The following is a 23,874-nucleotide window of genomic DNA, read 5'->3' on the forward strand; positions in this document are numbered from 1 at the left end:
CCCAATGGTTGAACGATGCACAGTGACTTCATCTGCAGCAAGATGATGTTGTAGGTCTTTGATGCTGGTCTGTGGGTTGACTCTGGTCTGCCACTTCGAGCCTTAACTTGAACTGAGCCTGTGGTCTTCCATTTCCTCAATATGTTCCATAACTGTGGAAACAAACAGCTGAAATCTCTGAGACAGCTTCCTGTATCCTTCCCCTAAACTATGATGGTGTAACGATTGTGGGATTCTCTCCATGATCAGCGCACAAGACGTGCGCTGACACTGCGGAAATCCTCCACAAGCGTAGAATTTGCGGGAACCCAGCAAAAGGTGCAATGCACCTGTAGAGGGAAATTCCTGTCGACAGGTGGAGCTGTGGAGTGCAGAGGAACCGCTACTCTGCCCTATCACACACGCCAGACAGGAATTGCACGAAGGGAAGAAACGCAGGGCAAGATAGCCCTGAAGGAGATCGAGCAAAGGGACAGATTGTATGTGTGTGCACCAAACTAGTCGCCAACCCGCGATGGTGCATACACAACAGCAGATAGTAAGCGGGAACGCAATCGCGAGAGAGGCGATTGCCAGAGGTGACACAAGGATACAGCAAGGCAGAGCGCGAGAGTAGCAAAGGCACAGCAAATAATACAATGAGAAGATACGGAAAATAACAAACGCTAGCTAAACGCAAACACCGCACTCATTCGCAACAGTGCACACGTTTATGCGCGGTCCCCGCGTGATAAGCACAACAGAGACAAGCACGCCTAACTAACCACGGACAGACAAACATGAAACAGAGGACGCGAGCGCTTGCTTAACGGTTACCTCACTGAGCCTCCAGCAAGCGTTCGTAGCAGACAAAACAGACACACGAAAACATGAACTCACGAGAGATAGGATCCACAGCACTAGCGAAAGTGGCTAGTGCAATCCAGGAAGACAGAACAGAAGGATCCACAGCGCTAGCGCAAGATGCTAGTGCGATCCAAGTACAGAGTAGCAGAACAGAAGGATCCACAGCACTAGCACAAGAGGCTGGTGCAATCCAGGGAAACTGATCAGAAGGGGCTGCCAGTAACAACCGCTGTTCCGGTTAGCACCCAGACACACAGAACGATTTTCTGTCGACCACCGCTGGGACAGGACAATCGCAACAGACAAACAAAACAGATAAGCAATCCTAACTGCACTAGGGAAACCTGCCTAGTGCAGTCCCAGGAATTACTCTAGGCTAATTTTTAAACAAAGAGCAAGGCTGACACTCCAGGCAAGTGTTCCACAGGACTAACTCTTATGACCAGCAAAGGACTCTGGGAAACATGGCTCTTTATACTGCCAGTCATCAAAGGAGGCAGGTAAGGGATTTGCATAACGAGTGTATGCAAATTCCTCAGCAGCAGAACAGACCAGAAATTGTAATGGAAAAACAGGTCTCTCTTGCAGAGACCTGCAGCCCACAGACTAGAGGAATGGTCAAACAGCTGTCTGCCAGTGCACCCAGCTGAGCGGATCATTACAGATGGTGAACAATCTTTGTCTTCAGGTCATTTGAGAGTTGTTTTGAGACCCCCATGTTCCTACTCTTTAGAGAAAATTAAAAGAGGATGGAAACTTACAATTGACCCCCTTAAATACTCTTTCTTATAATTGGATTCACCTGTGTATATAGGTCAGGGGTCACTGAGCTTACCAAACCAATTTGAGTTCCAATAATTAGTTCTAAAGGTTTTTGAATCAATAAAATGACAACAGTGCCCAAATTTATGCACCTGCCTAATTTTATTTAAACAATTATTGCGCACTTTCTGTAAATCCAATAAACTTCATTTCACTTCTCAAATATTACTGTGCGTGTCTCCTATATGATATATTTAACTGACATTTTTTATCGTAACAACCAACAATTTATACAGGATAATCATGACGATTAACAAGGTTGCCCAAACTTTAGCACCCCACTGTATGTATAGCTAGAAGAACCTCAGTTTTGAGTAGTTGAGGTGCCCCAACTGAAAGGAGAGTTCGTAGTGGAATACCAAGACCCGGGTGAGTAACCTCTCATTTACACTCTGCTTGGGTCTCTGCATAGGAAAGGCAGAAGAGATGCACTTTAAGAGGGGAGTGAGCCGCCTTTCCACCTTCAGGCACCTGTAGGCAATGCCTTGTGGTAAATCCGGCCATGGCTACTGTGTCTTTACCCCCCAAATGCATCTTGTAGCCCCTGGGTTCTGGTGCATAGCCCCCCAAATCGGGTATCAAATCTTCTTTTCCCACAGCTCTGGTACACTTTAAGCTTCACTTTCCTGGGGCTTCTTCCAGCCCCTAGTAGTCTATGTGGTCCCTCGCTGCAGTTCCGCTGCCCTCCAGTGCACTGCTAGATGATCCAGAAGCTTCCCATGTCATCCTGAACCCCACCGCTGTTCTCTGGGACCCTCTTATAATGCATGGTCATGCTACCTTCTGTGCTCAACTTTGAGAGTCCTGTCTGCACTAGTGCAGTAGCAAATCTGACTATCCAGCGGCTTCACTCTGCGTACCTAACTTTGATTAAAAATTTGGGGGGCTAGTCTAGTTAAGGTGAACCAGGACTGTCTCCTGCTCGTGGCAATTTGGTTGTGACCACTAAACAGGGCTGGCGCTACAATTAAGGCAAAGGGGGAAATTGCCCCCCAAGCCCAAGAGTCCGTAGGGGTCCCCATACATTTCATATTGCCCCTTATAAAATGTCTTGCTGGTTTAAAAAGTTATTTTTCTGATCTCTCCTTTGGATGACATGCCAAGTAGGATGTGATCATACTCATTGCGTGTAACTATCGGTTGAGGACAGAGCACGGAAAGAGCAGCGCACCCGGACAGCTGAGTTATTACAATGCAGCCAGCCACACATCGTGCAGGGGCCACGGGAGCAGTCAGGGGGAGACCACTCAGGGGAAGGGGGAGGTAGAAACTGACTCAGGGGGCCCCAGAGGCTGACTTTGCTGGGGGTGGGGGGGAAGGGCCCCTATGATGCCTTTGCCCTGGGGCCCCCATGCCGCTTAAACCAGCCCTGCCACTAATTTGTAAGAAATAAGGGATGCAGTGGGAAACACTATCCATAAACGCTAAAAACATGGCTTTGGGCACGGGGCTCGCTTCGGCTGCTGTCTATGCTTGCATAATTTTACTAAACCTATTCATTGATGCCCTGGATAGTGGTCGCGACCTTATTGCCACGAGCAGAGAGCGGCCGTTAGTCTACGACGTTTCCCACTAGGTCACCTCAACTACACTAGCTCCTAAATTTCCCTTGAGGTTCAATGTTTTTCTAAACTGAAAAGAAACCTGAAGTTGGTAAAATGATTTAAAATAAACACATGACATAGCTGCAAATGAATATTAAGTACTAACCTCACGGTCAGTTCCTCTCAGAAGCTCACCAGTGATCCCTTCCAGTTCTGACAAGATTTTGTCAGAGCAGAATATACCAGTTGCTGTCAGTTATATATCAGCAGCTGTCAGTTACAACTGAATGTGCAAGGTAATGTCCATGTTTCCTTATGGCTCAAGTGGGTGATATTACAGTTTAACAGTGTGCTGACCAGCAAGCTGTTATGTGGATAATAATTCCATAGATCACAGTGGACAAATGGGACGTAGGAGAGGAGAGAGAAGTAGACTACACAGGATGTAAGTATAACCTGTGTATAGTTATTTTGACTTTTCAGTTCCAACTCCACCATGAGAAGCCAGCTATAGGCTGATGACGTCCCTTCTACACAGCGGGACTGGTGACAAACAGCTGCATATGCTGCCACCTGGCGGCATTATTTCATAGTTCAGAATAAACAGAATCGGGAAGGTTGTTCGCTGGTAGAGAGCTTTCCTTCTCATTTACATGTAACGGGCTTTGCAGAGGGTTAACGGATGCTTTGAAGATAACAGCCCCCGTGGATTGGCTCCCTGCGTCACCAAAACCGCGCTGCGCATCCAATGAGCGCAGTGGGCACGTTCTCTGGAACTTGCAGAGTTTATAGGCTGAGACGGCGGTCAGTAGGCACAGGGGAAGTCTAGAGGGCGTGTCTCGCCGCCGCAGTCCAAGAGCTGTTGGTGCTGAAGACAGAACAGAGCGGTGTGACCGGGCGGAGGGGAGTGACAGCGGTGTAGAGCAGGCATTACAGCAGCCACAGCTCATTCACTCATTCACTGGGGGAGAAATCACAACGAAAGCTGTCAAGTGGTGCACATGCGCTTCTAAGCATAGGCGATAGCATCCTGTATTCAGCAGCACATGTAGCTTATTTATAGCTTATTTACAATTCAGCAGGGCAGTGTGATGTGTCTATGCTGTAGATATTGAATTTATTTTAGTGCTGGCTACTATTAATAGACCTCTATGTATGTATAGAAATCAGTGCAGGTAACTGCAACTCTAATGCCTACTTATTTATGTAGGCTATGTAGTGCAGCAGGTGTAGGCATAGATGCTGTAAAGTGACAGTGTAGTGTTGGGGTGTTGCTGTAAAATATTGTGTTGATAGGGTAAAGTTACCTGCAAGGTATCTGTAGACATGGGAGATAAAGCTAATGGACTCGGGGGAGAAGTGACTTATTACACCTGGGAAGAGGTGCAGAAGCGCTGCACGCGGGATGAGCGGTGGCTGGTCATCAATCGCAAAGTGTACAATATCACCAAATTCTGCTACAGGCATCCGGGAGGATCCAGAGTCATCAGCCACTATTCAGGGCAAGATGCTACGGTGAGAACATTCATATTTACAAGTCACTTTAACATAGGCATATTGACAATTCATTCAGCAGGAAAGTCAATGTCATGTGAAGTGGACCTGAACTCTGGCACAGGACAGAAGGAAAACATAGAGAAATGCACCCTGTATGTATTTAGAGAGTTTAGCCTGTCTAATTCTCCCTTGTCTGTGACTAATCATCACTGTAATTTCATCTCCCAGCCATGGCAGAGCAGCTAATTTGTAAACGCGGTGTTAACAATATATCAGCTTCCATGAAAGCAGGAAGTAGACACACTGCAGATTTATGGAAGGATTTGTATCAGCTGTAACAAAGAAATGTTTTTCTTTTAATGCTATTATGCTGTTCCTTATGTTTTAGAGAGGAAGTTCTGAGTTTTAAGTTCAGGTCTGCTTCAAGCCTGGAACACACATTCAGTTTTGGTTGGCCAATGACTGACCAATTCTACCACCTCCAAGTAGTAGGAGGGTTAACAGGTTTTGAATACAATGAACAGATGGTGTAGGTAAACTCTCATACTACATGGAGGTGGTAGAATTGGTCACTTATTGGCCAAAATAAAAATTGAAGGTATGTACTAGGCTTTCAGGTCATCCTGTGGAGCTTGTCACTTGCAGAAATGCTACATAGTAGTATTGTATGCATCAAATGACCATATCTATTTTTCCGCTGTCATTTAGGTGCCACTGTGGATTTAAAGTAGCATAGACAGGTTTTATCATAGACAATACTGACTGGTAGATGTAGTTCTGATGGCCTGATGACGTAGGCCGCAAACTCTAAAACAACCTGTAGCAGACTGCAGCATTACTATTTGGGGTTAGAGTACTTCCAATCATCACCCTTCCCAATTTCTGCATCTAGGTGTGTAATTTACTCATAATTGTAGAATGACCTTTTTTCTAATTGCAATAATTTATCTGAAATAGGAAGTTAAAGGACACCTGAAGTGAGAAGCATATGGAGGTTGCCATATGTATTTCCTTTTAAACAACACCAGTTGCCTGGCAGCCCTGCTGATAAATTTGGCTACAGTAGTGCCTGAATCACACCAGAAACAAGCATGCAGCTAATCTTGTCACATCTGACAATAATGTCAGAAACACCTGATCTGCTGCATGCTTGTTCAGGGTCTATGGCTAAAAGAATTAGAGACAGCGGATCAGCAGGACAGCCAGGCAACTGGTATTGCATAAAAGGAAATAAATATGACAGCCTCCATATCCCTCTCACTTCAGTTGCCCTTTAAGTAGCTAACAGTAAGTTGCTTAATAAAAGGTACCTGGTAAAACCTTGAAATATTTTTAAAAGTTTAGAAAATAGGGGGAAATATTTTGTATAGACTAGTACTCTTGGGGCCTTGTTTTTCTCTGCAGTTTATTTTGGTAAGATTACAGTATTAAATGTTTACTTTAGCAATGTAACCTTCTATAAATACTGTACACACCTGTTGCATAGGTGATATTCATTGTAAATATGACAGAAATACTAATAATGAAAATAGCACCTATCAAAACATATAGCACTTACAAAAGAACATTAGGGGAGAGAGCCCTGCCCTTAGAAACTTCACTTTTCCTTTGAGTGAACTTGACATGTGGCAGTCAGACCAGTCTGACTTGTCATAGTTCTCCATAGCAAAGAATAATCGCTCATATACTGTATACACTTCAATGTTCCCTTGTAAGCTTGAGGCTTCTGTAACCTGCTACTGTATCAGCTAGTTTTGTCTCTTCAGGAAATTCCTAAGATGCAGTGTAATAAAAAGCCTGAAAAGTAAGCTGAGTATAATAATAATAATACAACAGACATTCTGCAAAGATGCATACAAATGGAACTGACATCTGACACCGCAGTGCAACACTGTGATATAACACTGATATAACAACTGATAAAAGTTACATAATGACAGCTGTTTCCTTATGCTCACAGTATCTTTGTATACCTTTATACCCATGTGTGTATGTGTGATCTACCCTATGTTAATATTATCATGGAATGTGTATCCTGTTTGACAGAAAATCAATGTTGCAGCAGATCGGTGTATTTTCCGTACACACATCCCCTGTTTCAGAGCTGCACACATGCTTCATTCTGTACAATGTCAGGTGTTGGCAATTCTCTGCTCTGACTTCATATCCATTCACAGGATTGGTTCAGCCCTGTGGTTCCACCGGCTGCTTGATCAGCCCACTCCTCCACCACTATCATCTCCTCCTCCTCATCCCCCAGGGGCGGAGCTTGTGTTTTATGTCTGAGCGTACCACATCCAGCTCAGGTTAACCCCTTACATTCCAGAAAAAGGGGTTTCACTCACCGCTTAGTTTTAATAGTTCCTTTGTGCAGTCAGGCTACGCATTAAAGTATGTTTAGCTATTTTCATATAATTTGGTTCTGTACAAATTCAGTTAGTACAGTAAATTCATAGGAACATGTAAATCCCATAGGAATCTATGTTTAACTTGTGTTTCTGTACATCTATCAGATACATGGAGGAAATCACAAAGTATGTCTCCCTGGGTAACTATGTGGAGGGATTTTGATGCTTAAAACAGTGCAGAGAATTCAATGTTGATTAGAATGTAATACGATTTAAAAGAGTGGCATAGGTAAGGAGCTAAGGGCCCCAGTGCAAGTTTTACATGGGGCCCCCTCAAGCACTCTATACAGAACAAGTCATATTGAGCACAAAAGACTGCCAAGGGCAGCCACAGTGTCAGAGACTTGTAATCAGGGGAGAGGAACAGCTTGTTAATGATTAACACTATTCAAAGCACATATAGAGGTTGTAATTACTAACATAACATCAATGAAGAGCTAATACAGTGGTTGAAGGAGGGCCCCTCTGGTCCAGGGGTCCGGTGCGGTCCCAACCTCTGTATCCCGTATTGCTATAGCACTGATTTAGACAGAGTTGTACATTTCCCAGAAGTACACCTAACGTTTCACACTTGGACATTTGTATTTTCCCTGTCTCTTTAAAGTAGCACTCCACCCAGTTGAGATCTGAGTTTCCTTTTATCAAACAAATAACTTTTATCATGTACACCATTACAAAATGCTGCTGTTATGGGATACCAGCTTCTTAAAGGAATACTGTAGGGGAGTAGGGGGAAAATGAGTTGAACTTACCCGGGGCTTCTAATGGTCCCCCCGCTCCGGCCCCGCCTCCGGTTCACTTCTGGAATTTTAGACTTTAAAGTCTGAAAACCACTGTGCCTGGGCAGCCGTGTCCTCGCTCCCGCTGATGTCACCAGGAGCGTACTGCTCAAGCCCAGTATGGTCTGTGCCTGTGCAGTACGCTCCTGGTGACGTCAGCGGGAGCGAGGACACGGCAACACAGGCGCAGTGGTTTTCAGACTTTAAAGTCTGAAATTCCAGAAGTGAACCGAAGGCGGGGCCGGAGCATCAGTGAGTGGCTGCGCGGGCACAGGATGTCTGCGGGGGATCATTAGAAGCCCCGGGTAAGTTCAACTAATTTTCAGTATTCCTTTAAAGATAATCTGTACTGTCCGATTTGTACAATAAAAAACACACCAATCGAGTCACTGTGATCTCCTGGATCCCTCTTTGCCGTTTCCGCCGTTCCCCACCACGATCCTGGCTTTTAATCGCCAGTTTTAGGCAGTGTTTACAACAAAAAAAACATGGTCGCTAACCAGGAAGTGATGTATATATATATATATATATATATATATATTTATATATATATATATATATATATATATATATATAATGTTACAGTATACCAGTATACTACAAGTTTTTATTACATAGTGAATTATCTGCACTCCAGTCTGGGTTTCTCACAGTTTCTCAGCATGTGACAGGCAGCTCCCTCCCCCCTCAGCCTCACAAACTGCATCACACAGACGAGCTGAAACTGAGAGTAGAGAGTAAGGAGTAAACAAAACACACAGAGCCTGCAGGGGGCGTGCATAACTTGGATTCATTACAACAGAGGCAGCCCATTCCTCCCTGGATCGACAAAGCTTGACAAACAAAAGAAGATTAGATATATTACAGAGACTAGAAAAGGCTGCATAATCCAGACCACATTAGAACAGGTACAGGAACTTATAGGATAGAAGAAATAAGGCTGATAATTTTGTTACAGAGTCTCTTTAAAGTCCCTAAATATGCTAGTATAGTTGTCGATAACCAACTAAAGATGTTGTGAGGTTGAATGTTGACAGTAGATAGGTCCAGTGGGTGTGTTGAAGCTAGTCACAGGTGGCTGGACTATTACAGATACGTGTATACTGAATAATTACAGACACGTTTCACCTAAATTCCTTAAATGTTAATATATGAAATTAGGGGTGCTATTGATTACAACTTATTGAATTATTTAATGTTGCTTGATCACTCCACGATTGAAGCAATGCAGCACATATATTCTAGAACAGGACCTCCCAGGATTTTTACTCCCAATAAGAGGGGCTGGCTTAGAGAGGTGAGAAAGTTTTTAACATACCCCCTAAGCTCTTTTGTGTCTCATTCACTTATTATCTGCCTCATCCTATATAATGCTTGTCAAGCTCCAGTCCGTGGGCCAGATCTGGCCCGCAGAGTCATCAAATCTTGCCTGCAAGCAGTTTCCCCACTTTGCATTATGTTTGGCCCACTGTAGGACACCAAGGAAACTATATTGGAGGTGAAGCCCTTAATCACCAGGGAAGCTATATGAGGGAAGGAGGGCAAAAGCACCAGACACCAGCGAACTGTACAGGGGAGGGAGTGGGCCACTAGACACCAGGGAACTGTATAGGGATGGAGGGGGTCACTAGACACCAGGGAACTGTAAAGGGGAGGTAGAGAGCCACTAGACACCAGGGGACTGTATAGGGGAGGGAAGGAGGACCACTAAACACCAGGGGGCTGTATAGTCCTGCTTGGAGGACCACTAGACAGCAGTGAACTGTATAGGAGAAGGAGGAGGCATTAGACACCAAGGAACTGTGCAGTTGACGGAGGGGGGCCATTAGACACCAGGGAACTTTATAAGGGAGGGAGGTAGCACTAGACATTGAGTTGGCCCACAACTTGGTCCCAGTGTTCAATTTTGTCCCACTTTGTATTTGAGTTTGACACCAGTGTCCTAGATTTTAGCATCCCTGGTTGTTCAGTACTGGCACACTGGTTACATGACTACAGTGTCACATGACTTTACTCTCTGACATTAGCATCTCCTGTCTCTGAAACTACTGGTCACTTTGACTTGAAATTTTCACTGAAAATAACTCAGCTATATATTTTCTTTGCACAGTATACTCAGCTTCTGTTACTCACCTTTCTTAACACTGGACACATGGTTACTTTACTTTTATTTTTTATCACTATTTTTTTTTTAACTTCACTTTTTCATCATCCAAATTTACGTTAGATAAGCATTTAGCTGTCACTGTGAATAAACATAAGATATGAATCTATGATGCGCCTGTATGAGCTATGCAGGTGCATGTATGCAGAGTACTAATATTTGCATCTGCTCTTTTCTCTGGCTAATCAGGATCCATTCACTGCATTCCACATCGATAAGGAGCTGGTACAGAAGCACATGAAATGCCTGCTGATCGGGGAACTGGCGCCAGGAGAGCCTTGCATTGAGCCCAGCAAAAATGTAAGCACTCCACGTGTTGCCTGAGCCAACATTTCCCTGCCCTGTAATTTGTCTGCCTTGCTAGCAGTGCTGACGCTTCATCTTGTCTCCAACAGGCAGCTATGGTGGAGGATTTCCGGACGCTGCGCTCAACTGTGGAGCAGATGGGACTTCTTAACCCAAATAAATTATTTTTCTGTGGCATGCTGCTACACGTTCTGCTGCTGGACATGCTGGCTTGGTTAAACCTCTATTATTTTGGTACTTCATTCATCCCACTACTGATCACAGCATTGCTGCTGGGCACCGTGCAGGTAGGATAAAGTCACTAGTAGTGAATTAGACTGATGCACCTCAATGATTCACAGATCACTTTAGATCCAACGCCCGGTTTTGGCATGTCCCCACCCCTGTAATTCTTACACAGTAATGGCGTACACCAAAAGCAGTTTCTACATTTTCATACACAATAATTTGTTAGTGTATACCTAAGCAGTCATGTGATCCATGCTTGGACATTCTGTTGAGGGCAGACTGGTAGGCTCCTGAAGCATGTGGGAGGGAGCCTGGCTGTCCACTCCCAGCTCCAGTCACATGACTGTGTGGTTATACTGGAAAATACAGAGATTTAGAAACCTTTTGGACTGACCACACTAATGTTTATGTGTTTAAATGCTTTTAGGTGGGAAAAAAGACAGTTATTTCCAGGTCATCTCTCACTACCTCAGCGTAATCGCATGTTTTCCCAGTTTAGTGGGGGTGATAATATAGTTTTTGTGGACATTGACTGCCAATAGACCAGCCTTTCTCAACCTTTTTACCCTGGAGGAACCCTGGAAATAACTTTTGGATCTCGAACCCCTGCAAACAGTTTTTTTGATCCCGAGGAACCGCTGCATTTATTTTGCAGGAGGCATGGTCTTTAAAGAGGTTCTCTTGCGCTTTAAAAAAACAAAAAACGGCTCTTACTTGGGGCTTCTATCGACCCCCTGCAGCTGGAATGTCCCGCGCCATCCTCCTCCGATCACCTGTTCCCCGCCGCCAGCACCGGTGTAATTATTAGGCTAACTAGATGAATAGAAGTGTGGCTGTGCGCGTGTTCGCTCCCGCGCATGTCAGCGGGAGCTTACTGCACATGCGCAGTACAGGAAAACTTTGTACTGCGCCTGCGCAGTACGCTGACTCGCGCGGGAGCGAGCTCACGCACGGCCATGCAGCCACACTTCTATTTGTCTAGTTAGATGAATAATTAAACAGACAAATGATAAGCGCTCAAGGATGCACCTGAATTGTAAGCCATCAGAGGCAATGCAGAGCGCCCTAGGGCTAAATACATGCCTCTAATGCAAAACAGATGCAAAATTATGTGCTAAATTCTATTCTAAAAATTGGAGAGTGAATTTAAAACAGTGAAGGCAGCTAGCCACTAGTATACTTACATTTAATTTTGCACAGTGGGAGACATGGCAGCGCTTTCAAACAAACCTCATACCTGAATGGTTTATCTGCAATGGTGAGCAGAGCTCCAGAAACTGGACTATATTACACACCCAGCATACACTGCAGGCAAAGAGAGGGAGGGGGAATTAGTGATTGATCTGCACCGGTGGGCAGAGCTCCAGAAACTGGACTATATTACACACCCTGCATCACTATAGACCATAGGGGGGTGTTAGCTTCAGTGATAATTAGTGCACAAATTATGACCTATCTGCTCACCATTGCAGATAAACCATTCAGGTATGAGGTTTGTTTGAAAGCGCTGCCATGTCTCCCATAGATGAATAATTAGCCTGATGCCGGCGGCGGGGAACAGGTGATCAGAGGAGGACGGCGCGGGATGTTCCAGCTGCAGGGGGCTGATAGAAGCCCCAGGCAAGTGACTCTTTTTGTTTCTTTTACAGTGCAAGAGAACCCCTTTAAAGTAGGTGAGGTGGTTTATTTCACTACCCCCTATTACACTGACACTCATTATACTGTCTCCTTATCCTAGTGCTTTTTATTAATGTGATCATTATTATTCTATCCCCCAATTTAGAGCTTCTTTTTATAGAACCCCCTATTATAATGTGCTTCCCCCATGATGGAGGAAAATGCCAAGGGGCCCCTGCAGAGTACTCAAGGAACCCTTGGGATTCCAGGGAACCCAGGGTGAGAAAGCCTGCAATAGACATTTGGGCCCATATGCAATTAGGTTTCTCTCCTGAGTTTTCTCCTAGGTGATATGTTCACACCTTGTCAACAAAATGCCTTTTAAACCACCAGCAAGCAAGAAAATATTCAAATAATTTTGATAATGCTCTTTCACCTACATTTTTAAATTGTAAAGTGCTGAAAAGTTATTTTAAACAAAAGATGAAAAAATATCTCCTAGGAGGAAACTCAGGACAAAAATATAATTGCATATGGGCCTTGGTATTTTTATATTGCTGAGAATATTCGTTTCTGATATTAATGGAACCATCATTGCAGAAAATGGAGGAGACATACTTTAGCATGTATGTGCATATCCTGTCACAGTAATGTTCTCCTGTGCTCTTACACTATGGCAGTGCCCTCTGCCATTTGGTAGTGGGTAGGATGGAGGCGCCCAATCTGCGTTCTATTTTAGTATTTTTAAATACAAATAAAAAATGATATAATAAAAAGAGAGGTAATCGCTTACCTCTCCAGAATATATAGACACAAGTTCAACTGTAAAAAAGTTTTTATGCAAAAAGCAATCTGACAACGCGTTTCACGGGTCATGGCCCGCTTCCTCAGGTCAATACAAAATGCCCTGATAGCATAGGGGATGGAGTGTAGGCGCCTCTAATGTTGTTTTCTAGTGCATCCCAGGTCTTACTTTTTGACCTCATTGAAATGCTTAAAAATCAACACAAAATGTAAATTGGCCAGAGGTACAATGGGTAGTTTTCAGTGAGTACCACTGACACATTCCTCTGGTGCTCTGATGGTCCTTGGACCACAGCCTTGGAACTATTACTTTGGAGCTATTGGAAATGTTTGTGTCATTTTGTAAATGTCAGTAACCTATAGCAGACTGTAATTTGATCTCAGATTGTCCCATAATTGGAATTCTTCACCTTCATATTGTACATTGTACAGGCTCTCAGCAAATACTTGAGACACAGAGAAATAGTACTCATATGCACAATCCATCTCACTATAGAAAATAAAGGACAGGTGGACCTGAACTAAAAGACATTGGTATAATGTATTATATTTCAGGGTTTATTCGTAAAATGGATTTCCTCTCTATATCTGTTTCTCTTCTTATCTATAGAATAACTTTTTAGCACTTTCTAAACAAACAAATAAAACATAAATGGTTTCTAATTAACTCACCTACAGTATATTACTTTTTTTGCATTGTATTTATTTAGTACTATTTTTTGCTGGTTGGGTGCTTATTAAAGGATACATGAGGTGTAGTGAAGTATTGCAGCTTTACTTGCCTGGGGCTTCTAACCAGCCCCTAGGAGTCTCTGTGTCCCTCAGAGCAGTTCCGCAGTCACCCAGTCGTCAACTGTCTCCTCCGCGTCACTCGCAGTCACACTTCCATGGCCGGGGTTGTTCTGAGCAGGCGCAGTAGCCCAGAATGGACACTGGAAGACTGAGTGACAGTGGAACTGCATCGAGGGACACAGAGACTTCTCGAGGCTGGAAGAAGCCTGGGTAAGACATTTTTTTTAATGTAGATTAGGTAAAAAACACGAGATATACTGTAGTTTATAAAAAATGTTTTGTGTCTCAAAGCCTCTGGAACAGTGACATAGCAAAGCATCACCAACAATTAAGCCCAATCTACACAATACGATTCTTTGTGCGATTCGATTGTGATTCTATTTACAATCCGATTAAATCTGACATGTCCGATCGGGATTCGATTCAATTGAATCGAATCCTGATCGGACATGTCGGATTTAATTGGATCGTAAATAGAATCGTAATCGAATCGCACAAAGATTCGTATCGTGTAGATTGGGCTTTAGTTTTATAACCATTAACAACACTGGTAAGATCTCAAATATTTTGTGTGAATGGGCTCTATGTAATCTAACTCATTGAGTGACTTTAGGGATGTAAAAAGTTTATTGGTTGCCCTCTAATTGTAGACAACTTTCGGATATGAACCGGATGACCTCCCAGTGACACCAGGAACTGAAAATAGACAAAAGCAGGAGCCAATAGTGTAATCTGGCACATAAAATAATGATCAAAAGAATGTTACTCATAACAAGTTGGGTTGCATGGGATTGCATATACCCAATAAAGGAAAACAAAGGGACACCAGCCTCTGCTCTGGTTTGAGTCCCAGGTACTTCAGGATTTGGGTGGCTGCTTTGTTAGATTTGAGATTCGAAAGATTCAAGAAAATTGAGAATCTTTTTGGATTCGGATTCAATGAAATGGGGTGCTCGTCCCATCTCTAGTTATTAGATTGAAATGCGTGCCTCCAGATTCTATGCAGAGTCACCTCCACCCTGCAGGACAATGTAATAAAGAATGTAATTCATCTGCATTCCACTTCGTTTTTTTAATCCCAGCTTTTCTTGCTCATAAAGTACATCTGCTGTATTGTGATTTTGGTCTTTCAGCTATGGGTTTGCAAAGCTTTCAGTATACAGTATATGTTGGTTGTGTTGTGAAGTGAAAATCAACTGATGAGATAAACAATAGTATGTATAGCCCTGCTCCTAAAGAGGACTTTTCTAGAATCCCATAGTTTTATTTTGCTATAAATAATTAGAAGTTCTGTAAGGATTTGGCTGCCTCAAGTGAATTATAATGTTTATTCACCTCTTGTAAAGACAAATGATAAGCTATTGAACTTGTCATAGGTTCCCAGCTCTAACGAGTGTTTTGCTTCAGCTATGTATAATTAGTTATAAATGAGAGTTACCTGTTCAGACTGCAGCCTGACTGCAGAGAAACACTCATGAGCCCTGGATTCTTATCCCTTACGGGGGGAAAAAGGGACTGAAGCTAGTTCTAGGTAGGGGCGGGACTTTATATACACGTTCATCTTTGCATGTTACATTTCACTTCAGGTAACCTATAAATGTTATCTACAGGCTTGAGTCATGTCTTCCTTCTTGGTATTGGTACTACTACATCTCCACTAATCCACGGGCAGGTAATACAGCTAGTTGAGTAGATGTATTTCTTATCAAGAGGAAGCAGTGGCATTAATGGCAGTAATAGCAGTTTCTGAGGTAGTGACGGAAACCAGTCTCCTGCTACAGAGGTCTCCTGAAGTTCACACTAGATGGGAAATTGTACCATTTTCTGGAATGGGCCTCAGTGGACATGTTGACTGATCCTGTGTTGGCTATATGATCCATTCAGTCATGTTGTAATATGTCCATTGTGTCAGTTGGGCTGACTGAATGCAAAGTTTTCTCCTGCACAACTTTCTGGCCACCAGATGGAAATTAGACATGTCATAGCTTGCTGTCTCTGACATGTCAGTCACAATGGACACCAACGGACATGAAAATGATGTTAGGTCACAGCGGATCGTACATTGGATGTTCTGTTCATGGCACGGCTCCAATATAGTGTGAACCCAGTCTGAGAGACGCTGCATCACTTACTGCATTTACTGTTCATTGATGATAATTACAGTTGTATTACTGTGATTATTGTATAAACTGTTCCCTGCAACTCTTAAGAAGCAGGTTGTAGGGGAAAAGAAAGCATAATGCTTTGTGCCCCCAGTGTAAAATTATGAAGAGGAAGTGGGAATGGATGTAGTTTATAATGTGTACTGGAGTCATGACTCTTTGACGCATAGGTTTGCTTATTCATGGGGAAGATCTTGTTGACTGTTACAAAATCTCTGAAATGTGACATTAAAGTGTAACTCCAAGCAGTAGAAAAATGATCGACAGGAAGTAAATCCCCTCCCCTAAGGCACTCAGTAGTCTCCAGTCCTTCCCTTCATTAATAAGAAGGGGGATATAGAACTTCAGACAACAGAAGAGGAACACTGTGAATTGCTGGAACACGTAAGGGAGAGGTCAGTATTCTGTTTCCTCCCTATAGTTTATTTTTTTACTTTTGCTATAAGTGAGATTTCACATGTACATTTACCTTTCCTTTTGTCTAGCAATGAACTAAAGGCCCCTTTTACCTGAGATCTACCATTTGCTGTAACCACACTGCACAGTCTTCACAACCCCCAAAATATGAGATTACCTTCATAGAGAAGCAACATTTACTTGTTTCTGTTACTATAACTGAGAGTTGAGTCCAGCTTTAACTGTATGAAATAGAAGAAGAGCCCAAACTGATCAATATTTGCTTGTGCTTCTTTTTTTATAATATAATATTGATATACATTTAATATTATTAGTTCTAGCTGTACAATTGCCATTCATTTGGGTTGCACTGTTATTCCTCTTCAGGCTCAGGCTGGATGGTTACAGCACGACTTTGGCCACTTGTCTGTATTCAGCAAATCAAAATGGAATCACCTGGTGCATCATTTTGTGATTGGACATCTGAAGGTAACATTGCTGGTAGATTTCTATAATAACATGTTGCGGTTGATTTTGTTTGTTTAGAGGTTTGAGCTAGTAGTCATCTCTAGTATAGGGTTAGGTTAGTGTTACGTTTCTTGGGCTTTCAAGCATATCTGTGATATGTAAAATCAAAAATGGCATCTGCAACACATCATCAAATAGTATGCTGGGACAGCAAAATGATGCCACCGTGAGCACCTGTACCTCGTGACATCAGCGCATAGAGTGACGTCACTACATGCGCCTGTGTCACATGGTACAGGTGCTCATGGCACTAGGACTAATTCCAGTAGATTTCATGGTGAAAATCTGTGCCACGTGTGGTCAGGTATTAGATCCCTCTCTGATCAGATTCGATCAAAGAGGGATCTTTGATGGTCAATCTTGTGGCAGATCGACAGGTGTATGTTTCCATTTGCATTTGCTTATAGCAAATTTGTGATTAATATAGTTTTAACTGGTTTTATTGTTTTGTTTTGATTAAGAAATACAGCTGTTATATGGTATTTGATAAATTAGTTATATGCATAGGGAATACTTTTTTGAATGTCTCTGATGTGGGTTATCACCTCTCTTCTGGTATAGGGAGCTCCTGCCAGCTGGTGGAATCACATGCATTTCCAGCATCATGCCAAACCCAACTGTTTCCGCAAGGACCCAGATATTAATATGCACCCGCTTTTGTTTGCACTGGGGAAGAAGTTGGCAGTGGAGGTAAGTAAAACCAGGAGAGACAGGAAACAAAATACAGACTAGAAAAGAACATTTCACATTGTTTGGACTGCTAAAGTCTTGGTAGACTGTGAAAGTCAGCTGACCTTCTCCACTGGTGCTTATTACAGTGTGAAATAGGTTGTTTTATCCTCTGTACTTTGACATATTTTCTACATAAAACAAGTGTAATTTAAACATAAAAAGAATTAGGGTTTAGATGAGTTACGAGACTTGAAGGAGATGGACGTCATCCTGTATACTGAGACATACACAAACTAACAAAACTATTGTTTTTATATCATGTAATTAGAAGATGTCATTGTAGTTTTGTATTAAACGGGTACTTTAGCAAAAGGAGAAGAATAAATGTATACATTGCAAAGTAAGAAGCTAAAAAATAGAACAGAGATCAATACATGATTGATATCCGCAATGCAATTTATTCATGTTGTTTGATCCACATTCAGCCTGCATGTCATCTGGCAGACAAGAAGAAAAAAAACCTGCATCAACTGCCCTTTTTTATAACCACACCCACTAACAATGTGATAGGCTAAAAGGTTGGGTTTCTTTGTAGACATTCATATGCACATAGGGAAATACTGGTTGCTTGGCATTTGGAAACAGCTCTTATTTCTCACAATGCAAGAAGGCTCACAGACAGGAAACTGTCAGGACCCAGGTCCTGACATCACACTGTGGGAGGGGTTTCACCACAATATCAGCCATAGAGTCCCCCTTGATGATCAGGAGAAAATGTAAAGCACTAGGTATCCCCTCCCCAAGTTGGATAGTCAGATAACCCCCCCCCCTTCCCAGTATTAGGTAGCCCCTTAAACTGAGCAGCCCTCCCAACATAGAGAGTTTCAAGCAGAGCCTGCAGTGCTGCCTGCTCACCTTACCACACTGGGAACTTAGCCGTATAACAGGCTGACAGCATCCCCTCGTGTCTTGTGGGGAGGGGGTGCTCCATCCACGCCTGTCTCCTTCAGTCCCCTTGTGCATCCATCCATCCTTCTGTCCCTCCTTCCATGCACCCATTGCCTCCTTCCCTCCCTCCTGTGCCTCCTTCCATGCACCCATTGCCTCCTTCCCTCCCTCCTGTGCCTCCTTTCATGCACCCATTGCCTCCTTCACTCCCTCCTGTGCCTCCTTCCATGCACCCATTGCCTCCTTCCCTCCCGCCTGTGCCTCCTAGAGGCTCTCTGCAGCTACGCCTCCGTCACATACTGTATTTTCCGCCATATAAGATGCACTTTTTCTCCATAAAAAATGGTACATTGCGGAAGTGACGTCATTGGGCCCAGCATGAGGCGGGTACATCAGGTATAGGTAACATAAACAGGTAACTTAGGGAATACCTGTAGCTTTAATTCAAAATCGAATGCCACTAATACACACTGTACCGGAAACAAGTTTTGTGATTTTCAGTAGCACTATTTATTTTATTTTCAAAACAAATATTATAGGGGAAACTGAGAAATAGTGTATTTTTAAATGTTTATTCTTTTTGTCTCTACATGTGTTTATCACTTAGGTGTCAGTAGTAGTGATAAAGTTATTGTTGAACAAGTTGGGATAGGGTAACAATGTCAGAAGGACCCATAAGGTCCATAGAGTGAAGCAAACCCTAGATGTGGAAAATAAGTGACAATAACACAGGAATTGCCTAGATATCTTCTTAGATTACATACTGTAGGTATTCTTTATTAGGCAATTTTTGATTGTCTTCTGTGATTCTTCCTCAGCTTGGACTTAAAAAGAAGAAGTATATGCCGTATAATCAGCAGCACAAATACTTTTTTCTGAGTAAGTATCACTGCCTGCACAGCACATAAAACATAGTGTGATTCCTTATGCGATCTCTTCCAGTATCACTCTTTCTTTCAGTCGGTCCTCCAGCTCTGATTCCAGTCTACTTTCAGTGGTACATTTTCTACTTTGCCGTACAGCGCAAGAAGTGGGTGGTGAGTATTTTGTAATTGGCCGAAGGGAATTTTATAACGAAAAGCTTTAGTAACACTTTCTGACTGAAAAAATCTGAAAACTGTGTTTGTTTCCAGTCAGCAAATTTGTTTGCATTTCTAAATCAGAACATAAAAGAAAGATTTGGCAATGCCTTTACCCAAAATTTACCCAGTCTTTTATATAATGGTCTCACCAGTGTTTGTTGCAACAGGGGAGGCAAAGGATGAGACTGCACCAGGGCTCTTGGATCAGAGGGGCCCTCCTTTAAACTCTATCTTTACTTTTCATTGGTGCTATAATGGTAATTACCACCTATTTGTTCTTTCAATAGCGGTAATCACCAACAAACTCATCCCCTCCTCTGCTTTACCTCTTTGACACCGTAGCTGCCCTTGGCAGATCTTGGTGCTCCATAACAGTTGGTGCCCATAGCTCCTTAGCTACAGGGTCTCACAACTTAAAGCTGATGTTATGGGGACTGGTTAATGAAATTGGCAATCTGTTCGATATTTTTTTTAACACTGAATGTATAAAAATGTATAAAAGGACATCAGATTTTGTTCTCTGGTGATCACTGCTGTGAATGCCTCACTATGTTTATCCCAAAAGTGGTGATTCAAAGTTCCTTTCACTTTAAGGATGGAACTGCAGTGAAAATAATGTAATGAAAAAGGTGTTTAATTTTTACAATAATTATTTATAAATGATTTAATCAGTGATTGCCCATTGTAAAATCTTTCCTCTCACAGATTTACATTCTGCAATTTCCACAATGAAACAAGGCTCCCATAGTGTGATATCAGTACTGACATCACACTGGGGGAGGGGTTTCACCACAATATCAGCCACATAGAGCCCCCTGATGAGCTTTCTGAGAAAAGGTAAAGCTTTCTCATGGGAAGGGGGGTATCAGCTACTTATTGGGATGAAGTTTAATCCTTGGTTACAGTTCCTCTTTAATGGAATAATGGATCACCAGCTTCAAATGTTCCTATTCAGCAAAATAAAGCAGCACTAGGTGACCCAGAGACCTTTATTGCAGCCATGAACCAATAATAGTTGAAGTGGTGATTTGCAGCAAGGTGACTTACAGGGTTGTCATTAAACTGCATTGTTTCCTGTGGTGTTCACTACAGTGAAAGACTGCTATTTAGTGTTCATAAAGTGGCATTGAATACAAGTGCATTAGCATAAGATGATGATTATGCAGAAAGTGGAAATCTCACAAAAAAGTAAAGTAACAATCGCTTTTCCCCTTTTTATGACTAGACCTCTGTGTTTGACTTTTTTCTCTTTCCAGGATTTGGCTTGGATGATTACATTCTACATTAGATTTTCCTATTGCTATATTCCGCTCATTGGGATTGGTGGTACAATCGGCCTGTTCATGTTTGTCAGGTATGTGTGTCCTGTCTATTGAGAGGAAAAGAAGAGAATTATAGAGAATACATTGTTTTCAAGCAGTCCTCAGACTCGTAAGCTGTGCAAGCTTGAGAGCGGAACAGGAAGGATGGCCATAGACGGCCTGTACATTATAGTTTGAGCTCTGTCTGCGTTTGGGCTTATTGTGACATCCCTAGAAGTTATAATAAATGGAACCGAAGGTGTGAGATATGTGGAGGCTGTATTAGTAGAAAGAACTATAGTATGATGAGCATAAAATACAAAGTCTTACAAATCTTGTGGTACAAAAATATCAAAAATCTTTATTGACAAAGATACAAAAAAATCCTTAAAAAAGGAGGTCTCTGCAGGGTGCTCCTTATTTGCATGGATAATCACAGGAATTTCAATATTTTGTAGTGAAAAAAGGCTCTCAGTAAAAAATCAATTGGCAACGACACGCTCGTTTCGGGCAAATAATGCCCTTCATCAGGCCACTGTATAAGCATTTTCTATATATCCTGTAGGCAACACATGGCAGGAGCAGGCAAAAATGACAGAAACTACGTATGACCTAGCAAACGCATATCGCACAATCCTGATGGCAGGGAATAGAATCACCAAGCAGCTATAGGCAGGAGTTCCCTGCCATCAGGATTGTGCAATATGCGTTTGCTAGGTCATACATAGTTTCTGTCATTTTTGCCTCCTTTACTGAGAGCCTTTTTTCACTACAAAATATTGAAATTCCTGTGATTATCCATGCAAATAAGGAGCATCCTGCAGAGACCTCCTTTTTTAAGGATTTTTTGTATCTATGTCAATAAAGATTTTTGATATTTTTGTACCACAAGATTTGTAAGACTTTGTATTTTATGCTCATCATACTATAGTTCTTTCTACTAATACAGTGAACTGTTTTGAGGTGAAGTGGATCACATCAAAAAGGACTTCATGGTTTTTTAGTCTTTTTCCTAGACAAATTAAAAAGACATCCTCCCAATTACAATATTACAGATATGTGGAGGCTGCCATATTTATTTCCTTTTAAACAATACCAGTTGCCTGGCAGCCCTTTGTGGTCAGTAGTGTCTGAATCACACACCTGAAACCAGTATTCAGCTTAGATTTTTGTCTATAAATGTCCAAATGGAACTCGACCCTTCACAGATAGTTTATCCGATAATCATATTTATTTGATTAAAGTAGCGTTTAGACAGCATACAGAAACTGTGCTGGTTTTATTGCTGTGTGGATGTACATGGGAGAATTGATGAACCTCTAACTTTATTGGAACTCCCTGTGCTACATAATTACATTCCTGAGGCCTGCAGACTACTCTTGCCTGTTATTAGATGTTTTGTCTGAAACATCTGATCTGCAAGCTTGTTCAGAATCTGTGGCTAAAAGTACTAGAGGCAGAGGATCAGCAGGACTGCCAGGCAATGAGGTACGTTTCATTGCCTGGTCAGTTGGGTGCAGGGTGAGATGAATGACGCTGAAATACCAGGCAGTACTAAATACTATTCCCCCTCCGAGTCGTAGCAACTCAGACGGAGAAGTACGGTAATTTGGGACCTGGCGATCGCTGACACCCAAATTACATTAAAAAACATATCTATGGTGACGCCCAGGTCAGGCACAGTGCGGGGAAGAGCCTGTACCAAAGTGGCCTGCTTTAAGGCAATGAGCATTGTTTAAAAGGAAATAAATATGGCAGCCTCCATATGTCTCTCACCTCGGCTTTCCTTCAAGTATCTCTGGCTCTTTTACCATCAGCCACACTCTGGGGTAAATTTATCAAGACAGCTGCAGTCATGTTGGAGAACAGTGGGACAGTTATGCTGACTGCACACGTACACAGTATAATGTTAATGCAGTTTTCTTTGTTGTAAAATGATAGCAAATAATAAAAAGAGCTGTTGGGTGCCCATACACCACAGGCCGATAAATTTCAGCATGAAATCTCTCAGCAATCAGCCTTGTGACTCATCTGCTACTATCCCCCCCCCCCCCCCCCCCCAGATATTAATGTTTTGTGTATTAAAACACATTAAAACAGTCACCTGTTCAGCCGCAGCAAGTGTCCAGCTGCTTCTGTTTCCGCATTCGTGTCCCACGTGGTTGGTTTGCATACCATGGCTTGAAATCGGGTTGAATCGTCAATCGGGCATGCTTTCTGCAGCACCGATTTTCACCTGATAAAATTATTGAACCAAATGTCGGTTGGACTGCAAAATTGCTACATGTATGGCCATGTATGGCCACCTCAAGTTTGACTTTGCTATAAGGACAGTGCTGTTTGAATCTAATTCTACTCATATTCTAGGTTCCTGGAGAGCAATTGGTTTGTGTGGGTGACACAGATGAACCACATCCCAATGCACATCTACTATGATGAGAACAAGGAATGGCTTTCTACCCAGGTAAATAATCCTCACCTACTTTTCTGTGAATGGCTTGACAAGCCAACTGCTCTAACGACAATCTATGTCATTTGTCATGTGTGGCAGGAAAGACATGGTGTGAACTTTCACCTGATTTCTATTGAGGAGGTATTTCTGTCCATCCATAAGAGTATGAAGTGAGGAGGGCTTAGTGTGCAGGCTGGAGCTTTATTGGCAATCTGCCTTCACCATAAAGGGACTACTGTGGGCCAGGTCTGCAGTGACTGACATGAGTATCGGGACTTTCATTAAAAGCTTCTCACGCTGCAGTAGCTAAACAGGAACATCCAGTCCTCCGCTACAAATAATGAGCGGTTCTGTGTCACTTGGCTTGCATGGCAGCAAAAAGCTTATGTTATACAGCATAACAAATCCAATCCGAGCTCAACTCTAAATGCTGGGATAATATTATTCATATTATAATAAATGGTGTGCCTTGTAAGGGTTTCTAGCCTTCCTCTGGATCAACAGGTATATGTGATATATGTGATGG

The 23,874-nt window shown here is 42.5% G+C and overlaps 1 protein-coding gene across 1 annotated transcript in view; it reads left to right on the top strand.

Moving 5' to 3' along the window:
• The first annotated feature begins 4,010 nt into the window (after positions 1 to 4,010).
• The window catches only part of FADS1 (fatty acid desaturase 1), a 29,561-nt gene continuing 9,697 nt past the window's right edge, over positions 4,011 to 23,874 (top strand). The window contains exons 1-9 of the mRNA XM_068259676.1: positions 4,011 to 4,727; positions 10,250 to 10,360; positions 10,456 to 10,653; positions 16,753 to 16,854; positions 17,455 to 17,583; positions 19,332 to 19,392; positions 19,474 to 19,550; positions 20,852 to 20,949; positions 23,264 to 23,360. Of these exons, the coding sequence (XP_068115777.1) occupies positions 4,539 to 4,727; positions 10,250 to 10,360; positions 10,456 to 10,653; positions 16,753 to 16,854; positions 17,455 to 17,583; positions 19,332 to 19,392; positions 19,474 to 19,550; positions 20,852 to 20,949; positions 23,264 to 23,360 (1,062 nt within the window). The 5' untranslated portion in view covers positions 4,011 to 4,538. The remainder of the gene's footprint in view (positions 4,728 to 10,249; positions 10,361 to 10,455; positions 10,654 to 16,752; positions 16,855 to 17,454; positions 17,584 to 19,331; positions 19,393 to 19,473; positions 19,551 to 20,851; positions 20,950 to 23,263; positions 23,361 to 23,874) is intronic.

Source organism: Hyperolius riggenbachi, chromosome 11 (genome assembly GCF_040937935.1).
Source record: "Hyperolius riggenbachi isolate aHypRig1 chromosome 11, aHypRig1.pri, whole genome shotgun sequence".
In the NCBI taxonomy this organism is placed as follows: Eukaryota; Metazoa; Chordata; class Amphibia; order Anura; family Hyperoliidae; genus Hyperolius; species Hyperolius riggenbachi.